Source organism: Aspergillus aculeatinus (genome assembly GCF_003184765.1).
Source record: "Aspergillus aculeatinus CBS 121060 unplaced genomic scaffold BO66scaffold_6, whole genome shotgun sequence".
In the NCBI taxonomy this organism is placed as follows: domain Eukaryota; kingdom Fungi; phylum Ascomycota; class Eurotiomycetes; order Eurotiales; family Aspergillaceae; genus Aspergillus; species Aspergillus aculeatinus.
The window spans coordinates 43,028-55,727 of record NW_020291475.1 but is presented as its reverse complement, the minus strand read 5'-3'; the positions used below and the strand labels follow the sequence as shown (position 1 = coordinate 55,727).

General features: G+C 32.7%; 2 protein-coding genes across 2 annotated transcripts; both read right to left on the bottom strand.

The window, feature by feature from the left end:
• Positions 1-1,318: 1,318 nt before the first annotated feature.
• BO66DRAFT_200400 (diacylglycerol/lipid kinase family protein) lies at positions 1,319-3,215 on the bottom strand. Its single transcript, XM_025642518.1, has one exon. The coding sequence runs from the start codon at positions 2,757-2,759 to the stop codon at positions 1,341-1,343; it is 1,419 nt and encodes a 472-aa protein (XP_025507413.1). The 5' UTR covers positions 2,760-3,215; the 3' UTR covers positions 1,319-1,340.
• Positions 3,216-3,520: 305 nt separating this feature from the next.
• On the bottom strand, positions 3,521-7,267 carry BO66DRAFT_314516 (inositol polyphosphate kinase VIP1; the record flags this gene model as incomplete). Its single annotated transcript, XM_025643438.1, has 3 exons — positions 3,521-3,617; positions 3,677-5,024; positions 5,083-7,267. The coding sequence occupies 3 exons, from the start codon at positions 7,265-7,267 to the stop codon at positions 3,521-3,523; spliced, it is 3,630 nt and encodes a 1,209-aa protein (XP_025507412.1).
• Between the last annotated feature and the right edge of the window lie 5,433 nt (positions 7,268-12,700).

Sequence of the window (12,700 nt, the reverse complement as noted above, 5' to 3'; positions counted from 1 at the left end):
TTTAGTAGTTATAATTAATAGCAACAGTAGTTAGAATCTGACTTAAAAAACAAATTTTTCATAACAAAAAAGAATTAAAAAAATAAAAGAAAATAAAAAATTTATAAAAATGATAGAATTAGTATAAGATTATAAAAAGAAGATAAATCAACTAGATAAGAATTTTATTCTTAGAAAAAAAAGACCTGTAGAATCTTTACTCTAGACTATATATATATATATATGACTATAGATGCCTAAGGCATCCATGGCTGGCCATATAACAGGCGCCTTGACGGCCTGTCAATATAGAAAGACACGAAGGTCTTGATACACCGAGCCGCGGAGGCAGCGGCCACAGACGGCTTCGTGAATCTTTAATTAAACTGATTAGAGTTATTAAAATCTGAATTATCAATTGTTCAAAAAACTTCTCTCTTCAAATTCAGTTTTATATTATTTCAAGTTACTAAGCAAAGCAAGACTACAAGGCTTGTAATAATATAATTTCAACTATAGTTAATATATAACACGACTACTAAAATATAAGACTATATTATTCAAAGACTTTTCAATAATAATAATAAAATTAAACAACAATTCTTCTAAATTGTATTATTTTCTTTGATAAAAAGCTGCTTATAGAACCTAGTATATCTATAACTTATTATTCCAGCCTTGTGGAAGACCTCTATCACTGCAGTATAACATACGTTAACTGTTACTGTAGTCCTATACTATAGGCTGGGGCCGGCGACTTACCTTAAACTTAGCAGCTGCCAGCTGCAAATCATCTAATGAATAGGAACTTTTTCTTGTGCTTCTCTATTCTTTTTTCGTGCCAATCACATAAAATAGCCTTGATAACAGTACACTATTTCTTAGAAAAAATTCTGATAGCTCTACTGTAAGAAGGCGTAAAAAATACGTTAGTACTTCTAAGTAAAGTTTAAAACTAGGGGCGTTATATAGTTAGGTCATACTGGGAGTGCCTTCGAACGAAAAGTCTCATTCAAATGGAACTGAAACAATATTCTGATAGGCACTGGCTAGAGATAATACATGTTTGAAAGCATCCCGCCGTTCAGGAAATGTGTATCACACCTTACATCAAAAGGGATGCAGTTATGATGGTTAGACAATCTTAGCTGATGGGCGGCGTAGAAAGTATATAAATCTTTTAAACGTCCACCCATATTACGGACAATTATGTAGGCACGACCGATTTTCAGAGCGATGGGGGTTCAATGTTTATCATTTGTCCTAAACGTTGCTGAGTATGTCCAACACAGCGCCCCCAAAGTGTCTATCATGTAGATGACACTCTGGAACCCCTGGCAGCGCAAGTTTATGCCCCTCAATCAGACATCAAAATTGACCTGAGGTATGAGAATGTTGAGATAGTGCTCCGAGACTTTTTGTACTTCAAGCCAGCCGCCATGCTCAACAGCGATAATCTTGCCATCTATACAAACCTTTCTCCATCTCTCGTCGACCTCGCGCAAGGTTATTCGGAAGCTATCGATTTCACGATAAGTTACTCTGGCGTCATTGACATGCTTGCCTCCTTGATATGCATTGCTCATCAAAGCCATTGCCTGTTCTGACGTCATTGGTCCGAAATGTATGATCCTCAGACAGCCATCTAATGGAGTTGACAAAGGTGATATTGTGAAACCTGGTTCGAGGCTCGACACCAAAGCTACCAACACGTACATGTGCTCTTCGCATCCCAAAACCTCTGTTTGTTGCTTGTTGGTCTGGCGATCACGCCACGTGAAGCTGATACTACCGCGAAACCTATGTGGATCGTCACCATTTGAGGGGAACAGGATCTCCTTTGCAGCCATTTGGAATCTCTCCGCTCCATACTTGCGGTATTCAGCAGTATCACTATCCGCCACCAACGCGGCATGCAAACCCCAACTTGCGACAACACCACCGTATACTGTAGGGTGGCCAGTCTTACTCTGCCAGTGTGAATTGATATTGACTCTTCCGCTGCCCGCTTCTGTGACAAGCCTTGAACCAGCAGAGAAAGTAGCCAAAAAAGCAGGTATAGGGGCGGGGTGCCCATGCAATAACGTGAAAAGTCCAGCCGCTCGACTTTTTAGGAGTCCTATTGAACTAGCCATGGCGTTGCCTGTTCCCGTTGGGATCAGAGCAATGTTAGGCTTGGCAAGACATTGTATTGCTGTGCCATGGAAGGAGTCAATGATATCAGTCAGACCTCCATCTCCTGAAAGTAGGATTATTGTTTGCTTGATGCCCGCTTGAGCGCAAGGTATCAGTTTTATGTGACACAATTCAACAATTGTCTGTGTGGTCCGGGTCTCATGAACTTCGTAATCGCGCACACCAAGCTGCGATAAGAGAGGGCTCACGATATTTTCGAACACACTCGTGCCTGTACGTGTGCCAGAAGTGATTGAAATGATCACGTGAATATCTAACTTTTCCACCTTTTCATGGGTGAAAGTGCCGAGGTAAGGAGGTATACCAGGGCAGACGAATTTGGATAGCTGCACAGGCCAGGAAAGTACTTGGATTCTTTGGAGTGACAAAGACTCCCTCGAGACCTCAGACTCGTTCTCATTAGGCCACAAAAACAGCATGACATGCCTGGGAGCCTCAAGCTCATCACCTCTAGGCAAGATACAGATCAAATTATTGATCGAGATGGTAATCTCCTTCTGCGTTTGCTGGTGTCTGCATCGAATGTCATGTCCATTCAATTCGCATTGGAAGCTCCCATTATCTGGGCCTAGTGCTGGTGCCATATTCCTGCTGGCTCTCAAGGCAAGGCTCTTCGGGACGTATCCGAAAAAAGGAGCGTTAAAGGCGGTACTTGCACCAAGACAGCGGGCTCAATATAGGTCGGACTGACAGACAAAATTCCTCCTGAAATCGCAGATGAAAATGCTATACCGACTGTTTTAGGCGACTTGCTTGTGTGACTGCTTGCTGGTCGAGGATGGAAAGAGAGCGGGGGCCATTAGAACCTGAATTCCTGATACAGGTAGTTGACGGGATCGACTCAAGTACTAGCCCAGGTAGTCTGCTACCACCGGAGCTAATTGGTAGGCAATCAAGCTCTTCTTCAATCTAGGTTCTGCACGTTCTGCTTAGTTAATCGTCGCTAGGCCATTCGAGCATAAGTTAGTGATCTATCCTTCAGCACTCATGACTGGACCGGTATCACTACTACTCACTGCCTATATTTTTGCAGTTTAGGCTTCACTAGATCGAGTCGAGTGGACACATATGTACCAGGGAGGCTTTAGTTCATAGCGAGTAGTGATCTATGCTTCCGTGATAATTGAAGAAGGTATTTATATGAGAGGCAAATCGCGAGCAACAAGGCCTTCTAATTTGGAATGATACAGTTTGCTAGGTAGCAGCAAATACAAACTACTGCACATGACACGGTATAATGGCATCGAGATCATCTCTAAAATCGGTGAAATGAAGGCCAGGAGATACAAATCCTAGGGTAGCAAGCGGTCATGCCCTTTCGTCCGGTCGAGTGTTGACATCTAAGCTAGATGCCGTTCGGTTCTGGTGGTGAGATATCCCCCCGAGCGGGTACATGTTTGTCACTCAGATTCACGGCAATAAAGGTCTTCGGTAAACTGACACTGAAGCACTCCGGTTAGCATCACTACCACTACGAGACATAGGTCTATAGAATACTTACGTATCGAACTTCGCCTTTAGTGTTTCTATGACTTCCTTCCAATCTTGGTGGGGCGTCAGGCTTCGTCTAGGAGCACAGCCAATAGCATGTCTAGAATCAAGCTGGACATCTAGAGGATCGAAAGCATGGCATCCAGGGCTGATAGATATGCGAATGGAGTAGGAGCTAGTCGAAGACTCACAGTCCTTAGCTTCATAAAGCTCGAAGCAGATTTGTGAAAGATAATCCAGCTCAGGTATAGCTGTCCTGGCTATTTTAGTTTGGATCCCTCCTTCCAGTATGCAATTAAGCAGGGTGTAGATGTGAGACTCCTTGGTGAAGTAGAAGAAAGACTTCGCATCAGAGGAGGCCTGAACTTCCTCGAGATCTCTGACTATTCCCTGTAGCAGGGGCAACGACGTGAGCAAGCCAATTTCAAGCTTTTCCGTGTCTGTAATTCCATATTCCTGTGGAGTCACATAATCAAAGAGAACTTTGGCCAACTTATATAGCTCTCTCAATTTTGATAGTCTTCCATCCATTTTACACTTCGAGGGACTAGAGCCAGGGTACAATTTGAAGTAGTGGTCGTATGTGTCATCGAGCCCTCTAAAGTGTGGCATTGATTCGAAGGCATGCATGCGCTTTTTCCAGCCAAATCGATGAGCAAAGGATGACGATTCGGCCGGTCCATCACTTTTCTCATGGTTGGTACCATCTTTGTTTGTTTTGGTATCTCCAACCAGGTCGTCCCGCGTGATCTTCTTCCAGCTATGAACATTTTGTTCGTCCTCGCTGTCATCACTATCTGGCGGCATGAAAACCCACTCTAGAAATTGCCGATTGTGTAGGGCATCAAATTTCATGCTATCATAGAGCTCAGAAAGCTTGCTTGGATCGACCTTCTCCGTATCGCAGAACTCGGCGAATAGTTTTTCCCATCTCTCCTTGAAGAGCATCGGGTCTTCTCCGGTACACCAACGTCCTTGGATGGAATCCAATGCAGGGTTTTCGTACTCAGCATCCGAGTGGCGGGTGCGGTCCCCTTCATGATTATCAGGAGGAACGGATACCAACGGCTTTGGCGATAACTTGGCGATCATGCGAAAGTTATGTCTCATAACACCTCGGTGATATTTCATTAACTCGACAACAGTTGCCAGGACCACTGATGGCTCGGGGATATTGTCCTTTGGCCAGGTGAATTGTGATGGTGCCGATCCTTCCCGAAGAAGGAGTTTTAATTTCTTCTTGACCTTGTCCATAAGATCCTTTGCGGCATTGGAGTCGTCGAGAAGATCCTTTCGTACCTGAATGAAGTTCTCAGGAAGTTCCTTCTGGTCAAGAAAAGCGCAGGCCCAGATTTGAGCTAAGACAGCATGTCAGAGAGTCGTTTCATTCATATATAACCGAAGGGTCCAACTTACCACTAGTGCTCACCCTTCTCTCTGAGCTAGTAAAGATACGGACATTATTCAATGCCTCTTTATTCATCAATTTCAAATCATCACGCATATTGAGCCCTAAATCTTGGGACTGATAGCGTGCAGCATGGGTCGGTTCACCTCCCCACTTGATGACGAGCTGAAGTTTATCTAGGATAAGGTCATTCTCCGCAGCTGAGAACCTCGAAAAAGTAGCACCGGAGATTGAGTCACTTCGCGTTGGGGGACGGCCATTTCTATCTTCTGTCAAAGTTTGGTCGTGGCAGGACGTGGGCTGGGGGGACTCGTCTTGAGACTCCGCAGCAAGGTGGGTCGTGACGAGAGTAGAGGGGGACTGTCCTCGTAACTCTTCAGGTCTCCTCTTGCGGAACATCGGCTTGATTTGAACCTTTGTGCCTGGCCAACCGCCTTTTCTCTCCAAAGATGTGCGTAGTAACTTCAGCTTATCCAAGTCTTCGAGCTCTTCTTTCATAGCAACTCTTACTGCTTCGGAAACACTAGCCAACGCGGCTTCGCCTTTGATAACCACCTCTTCTTGGTGACCTTTCAGCAGATCAATGAAAGGTTGACTGTGGAAAGTGAACTTGAACTTCTGTTTTGGTGTGCGATCAGCGTGTCTTATAACTGCGACCATGCCCTTCAATTTCCAGGAGTGCTTGGAGGCTGGAGGAGGGGGCGGACAGCCATCGATGGATGAATCCACTGACACTATAGACGATTTCAGGTTTTGCGGATCATAGGGTCTTGTAGTTGCATTTTTTTCTCGCGCGATGGGGCTTTTGTGACTGCTTCCATTGTCCAGGCTCTCGCCTGAAGGCGATGTGATCGGCCGGTTGACAATAGACTCAGATGAGCCGGTTTCAGAGCTGTTGATACTTTGCTGAGGCCCCTGTAGCTTTGACGAGCTGGGGGATTTCAATAGGGTCTTCAAAGTATTCCTGTGTGATATAGAATGCCTCCAGTTGTGGCTAGATTCCTGAGGCAGAGAGTCAGTTGGCTCTGGCAGACCTTCGCATCGGCGCTTCTCATTCAAGAACATGTCCCTCAAAATACCAGCGCATTTGTCGTAATAGTCGTTATTATCTTTGACAAAACTCCAGCCATTCACGTCGATCACATAGCTTTTCTCGCCAACACGGAGCATGTCAAACCCGCATATTCTCTGCCCAAATGCATTTGAGATTTTCGACGCGATCGATGCTTCTTCCTTGCTCAGCTTTGTTATGTATCGAATTTCTTTTCCATGTGTATTGCGCCGAACAAGCCCATCAACTACAGGAGACTTCCGCGTTTCGGCATGGCAAAAATCCGGTCCAACCGTGTAGGCTTTGACATCCTCAGAATTATCGACCCTCAGGAACTGCTCGTATATGTAGCTCGTATCATTTTCCGATATAGATCTGGGAACAATGAGGTTGGGATCGTATTCGGAGCTCTTGTTACCGACTTTGCGGAAAAGTCTCCTGCCACCCCCCCCATATTGTTGGTCGTTTGGGAAGTATATGTGGATATTGTGGTCCTCTCCGTTCACCGGCTTCTCAACGAACGGTTTCTTGAGAACTTTGCCGTCGACAATTAAAGAATCACCATCATCAGACATTGTGACATTCATTGTTCGAGACGCCCCTCCTCCAGTGCCGTCGCTGGGCCCTTCAAGTTTGACCCCTGTCATCCTATATACATGTTGAGCGAGTTCAGCGGATTCTAGTATCGGTCCACCGTCTCTGTTAACCTCCATTCTCTTGGGAGAGGGCACACCCATATGATCTAGTATTCTGAGACAAAGGCGACGGTCCCATAGCACCTTTTGCATGGGTAAATCATTGACGCAGAATGGCTTCCGAAGTCTCGCGTATGCGATAGCTTTGTCCAATGGAAACCCATCCGAGAAGAATGCTATGAGGTATTCGCAAACTGGCCAATTTTCTACAGCCTCGTCAAGAATAACCTTGTCACCGAAGACAATTACTTCGAACCCCCCTTTCGCTTGCAAGCGAGTCAGTATATTTTGGCTGGGCTTGCTGCGAGCCTTGACATCCAAAGCACAAACACCGATTCTGCCTAATTTCGGCAAAGGAGGCTCAATTTCACTTATGGAGCTTGTAGCTGTGCTCGCACTGAGTCTTCTGGGAGCTCCAGTTGATGACCGAATGCCGTGATTTTCCATTCCGCAGATTTGAGACTCCATTATACAATCAGACTTGCGCGAACTTGCATGAAGGGATTGTGCATCAATTGGATTTTCATGTGCTGGGCTCGAAACGGTCTTCTCCTGGTTGGCAATCACGACTGCAGGGCTCCCTAGGATAACTGGGCTCGCAGTAGTGCCAGCTGTTCCTGAATCGGTGGAATCGGGTATATTGACAAGACGGCTGCTTTGACCAGCAGCATCCATCTTCGAAAGAAATACCAGCTTGAGATGGGAAGGTAGTCAATATTGATCGTGCGGCTGCTAGCTTTGCTGAGACGTCACAATCCACGCATCAATATGGGGTAGGCAAGGTGGCAGTAACCAACCTTGGCTAGTTGAAGAGATTTGGAGTACAATCAATGGAGTGAAATAATGGAATGTTCAGAAGGGTACTTGGGCCCAGTCGCTGGTAAGTTAGCTCTGGATTACTGTGTGTGGATTGTCTTGCCCCCTAATTATGTATGCAACCGCGGAGAACAAAGTTCGACACCAGGCTACCTAGCGTTTCTTGACATCATCACTGGCCAGTGGGAACAACTGCCGAAGCATGGTGCTACCCAGAGCATCTAGTACCGGCATTTACAATCGACGCATCGAAAGGATGAGTTCTTATAGCTGCTGACTTGGATGAAGTACTTTAGATAGACATACGGTTACATCACAAGAATTATTTTCACCAATTGTGTTATACTGTAAGACCTCGTTACGACGATCCCCGCTTAGCCGATTTCCGCGCCATACGGATATCTTACACCCTTCTCTCGCTTTAACCTGTAACAGGCCGTGCCAGGGATATCATAGAGGACGGCAGAATCTCACCGCCTAGCACACCGTCCTTCGGGGAATAATTATACTTATATTTAGTATAGCTAATAATTAGTAATAATATAGTTATTATTCTTCTCTATATTATAACTATTATCATAATAATAGTATGTTTTTTATAGATGAGAAGTCTACTTTTTAAAACTAACTAATAAAATTTAATATAAAAAGCTTATTAGTATATATAATATTAAGTTTATTGATATATTTTATATTATTATTAATAATCTGTATTATATTATATTCTTTTAACTCCAGTTTTAGTTTTTATTCTGTATTATATTATATTTTTTATTATATTATTTATTTTGTTTATATTAATTTATTTAATTTATTTATATTAATTTCTTGTTAAACCGCTTATTTCTTTTCTACGAAAAGCGAAAAATATGATTTTATTTATATTATTCTCGACAAAGTCTATCTATTTATTTTTTATATCTAAAATATAATTATTACATTTTAAAAAAATAGATATATTATTTAATTCTATTTTTAACTTGCCTGCTGCTCTTATTGTATATAAATATTAACTTTATTATAACTTTTTTTATAATACTAGTTTTATTAAATTATATAAAATTATTTTTTTAGATATTATTTCTGACTACTACTAATATTATACAATACCTACTACTACAGTAGTCTATATCTACTATTATAACAGCCCGCTTAGAGATTAATATAAATTTATTAGATTTTTAATTTAAATATATATATTATTATATTATTTATTTTTTTATATAATATATTATTCTAAGATTTTTTGAAAAAGAAGATTTTTTAAGAATTAGTTTTAAAATTAATGAAAAACTACTTTTAATTATTTTATTTATCTTATTTAATCAGCATATTTACTGTATTAAATAGTTTCTAATAATTTCTAATTTTTTTTATTATTTGAAAAAAAATAATATATTATTTAATAAATTTTTATTAGAATTATTCTAAAATACTTTATTTATTTTTAAATTATACTATCTAATCCAAGCAGATATTTAAAAAGTATAAGCTATTATTTATTAATTAGAATAATTAAAATAATTAAAAAAATAGATTTAAATATTATAAATAAAATATAAAGATATTAAATCTTTAGTAAAATTATATTAATATTATATTAGTTTAATTTTATTTTCTAAATATAAAAAAAATTAAATTTAAAAAGTTTTTATCTTTTTTTTAGTTTAGTTTATAATAAAAAATAAAATAAATTTATAATTTATAATATACTTTTAAAAACGCTTCTCAAAGTATTATATAAAAAACTAAAGAATCTTAATTATAATTAATTATTTAAATTTTATTTATCGGCAGAGATAGTATTAATATATTAATAAAAAGTTTTTAGAAAACTATTAAAATATTAAAAAATTAAAGAATTATCTTATTTAATAAACTCTTTTTTTATTTAAAATATAGCTATTTTATAATTTAATATTATAAAATAGCTTAAATAGACCTATTAGTAAAATGATTAAAATCTAAAAATTTTTTATTCTTATTTAATATTTTAAAATGTTATTTTAAGTCTAAATAAAATAATGGATATATATTAATATTCTTTTTAAAGCTGGTACCGAAATTTAATTAATATATTTATAAATATATATTAAAATTATCGGATTTCTAAAAAAAATAGTATCTATTATTATTTATTATTAAAATATACTAAGTTTAAAAAAATAGAATCTAAAAAATAAGAAAATTATTTAAATAAGATTTTCAAAAAATCTAGATTCTTATAGTTAACTAATAAATCTTTTTTATTAAAATTGTTATAAAATAAAAAAAATTACAAAGAAAACTTTTATTATTATTATAAATATAATAATAAATATTACTTAGCTAATGAATATTTTTATAAAAATAAAAAGAAAATTAAACTAAAATTAAAAAGAAATAATTAAACAAATCTTTATATTTTTAATAAATTAATTTAAAATAGAAACTGTTATTTACTTTCATATATTTATTTATTTTAAAAATATATTTAAAATCTATATAAACTTAGATTTATATACTAAAGTTAGTTTTCTTAATTATTAATTTATTTAATAATTATATTTAAATATAGTTTAGTTTAAAGTTTTATTAATTACTATAATTTATAATTTTATTTTTAATAATTATTTTAAAAAATCTATATATTTATTTATTTATATAAAATTAGCAGTAGTAGTATAAAACTTAAAAATTAAAAATCTTATTTTTCTATAAATTTATAAAAATTTACTAAAATCTTATTTATATTTATACTATTATTAAATTTTTAGAGAATATTTAATTATTAAAAAATAAAGTTTTTTTAAATTATTTATAAATAAGTTTTAATAAAATTATATTATTTTTTAAATTTTATAATTTTATAGATATATTTTTTTTAATTATTTTTGATAATTTTTTTATATACTGTTAGATTATACTATTAATTTAAAAAATAGTAAAATCCTATTATATAAATCTATTTATTTTTTATTTTAAGTTAAACTCTAATCTTTTTATTATTATATCAATAAAAATATTTAATTAAAATATATTTAATTTTTTAAAAATCTTATAGAAGTCTTTATTCTTTTTATATTAAAAGAATAAAGATCTTTAATTATATATAGATTATAAAAAACTTAATAAGATTTTAATTAAAAATTATTATTTTTTATTTTTAATTTTAAAAATTTAGATAGAATTATAGAAGCTAAATATTTTTTAAAGCTTAATATTTAAAATATCTATTATTAAATTTTTATTAAATAAAAAATAAATAGAAAATAGCTTTTTAAATTTATTATAAATATTTTAAATATTTAATAATATTATTTAAATTAATTAATATCTTGGTTATATTTTAGAATTATATTTATTTAGCTTTTTATAATATATATTTTTTATTTTTTTTAAAAAATTATTCTTTTTAAGTTTTTATATGTTTCATTTATATTAAGTATTAGAATATTTATAAAAAGTAGATCTTTATATTAAATTATTAAAATATATTTTTTTATTACAATTATATTAAATTTTTAGAATATATTATAATTTTATATAATATATTAATAAATCTTTAATAAATATCTAATATTTTTATATAATTAATACTACTAATATATTCTAAGATCTAAATATTCTTAAAAGTTTATAATTTTTATTAATATTTTAGTAAGAATTATTTTTTAATTATATTACTATTAATCTTTTTTTTAAAAAATATCTAAAATAAAAAAAGTCTAAAAGAATAATATTAATTAATAAAAAATAATAATATTCTAATAGCTTTTTTATAGTTTTAAAACTATATTTTTATTAGAATATTTTAATTTTTTATAAAAAATCTAAATAAAAATAAATATTTTTTAATAAAATATAATAGAAATATTATTCTAACTAGATAACTATAAAATATATTATTTTATTTTATTTTAATTAAAAAAATTTAATAATATTAAAACTTATTATTTAATTCTAGATTAAAAGTTTTTTATTATTATTTATTTATTTAAATATTAGTATTAATATTTTAAAAAACTAATATATATTTATTAAATTTTTTTAACTTATGAAAATTTTTTTAAATTATTAAAGTTTTTAGATTTTTATAAAACAGCCGAAGTTAAACAGCTGTTAGATTTAGTAATATATATATTTTAATAATTATAATTTTATTATTTAATATTAATCTAATAAATATAATTCTACTGATCTATTATTAAAAATAAAAAAAATTCAGAAATTCTATTTAATATAAAAATTTTAAAATTAATATAATATTAAATAGCTAGTAAATTTTTAATAGAATTTTAGCTAATCTTTATAAAATCCTAGTCTAAATACAATAAACTATTTTTATAAAAAAATCTTAAACTTAATATTTATATAATATTAAGCTTTTAATAAAATTAAAAAAATTGAAAAACTAGTATAAAAATAATTAATTAGATTATTAAAATAAAAATATTCTATAATCTATATATTAATATATTGATAATATTCTAAATATATAAATATAAAAATTTATTATATTTTAAAACTATTAAAGTAAGCTTATCTTATAATAAATATATTAATATATTAGTAGTATTCTAAGTATATAAAAATAAAAATTTATTTTATTCTAAGATTAATAAAAAATTATATTTTTTAATTAAAAAAATTTCAAATAAAGATATAAAAATATATTATTAAAAACTTATTATTTTAAAAAATAATCCTAGATTTAAATATTAGAAAATTAATAAGAATAATCCTATTATATATAAATATTATTTATATATTTTTATTAGAAAAGGTTTTTAATAATATTTATTGAATTTCTATTATACTAATTAACTAATAGACTATTGTAAATAGTTAAAAATAAAAACTTTTCTTAAAAAAGTTCTATTAGATAAATCTTTATAAAAATATAATCATTTATATAAAAAAATATTCTATATATTAAAAAATTATATTTATTAGATATGAACTATATAGTAAGCTTAAATTATTATTAATTTCTTACTAATTTTTTTTTATTAAACTATTTATAAACTTTATTATAAGTCTATTTTCTATTATAATAAAAAAAATTCTAAATTTAATTCTTAT

Coding starts and splice junctions, on each gene's coding strand:
- BO66DRAFT_200400 (XM_025642518.1), bottom strand. CDS start 2,759: ATGGCACCAGCACTAGGCCCAGATAATGGGAGCTTCCAATGCGAATTG.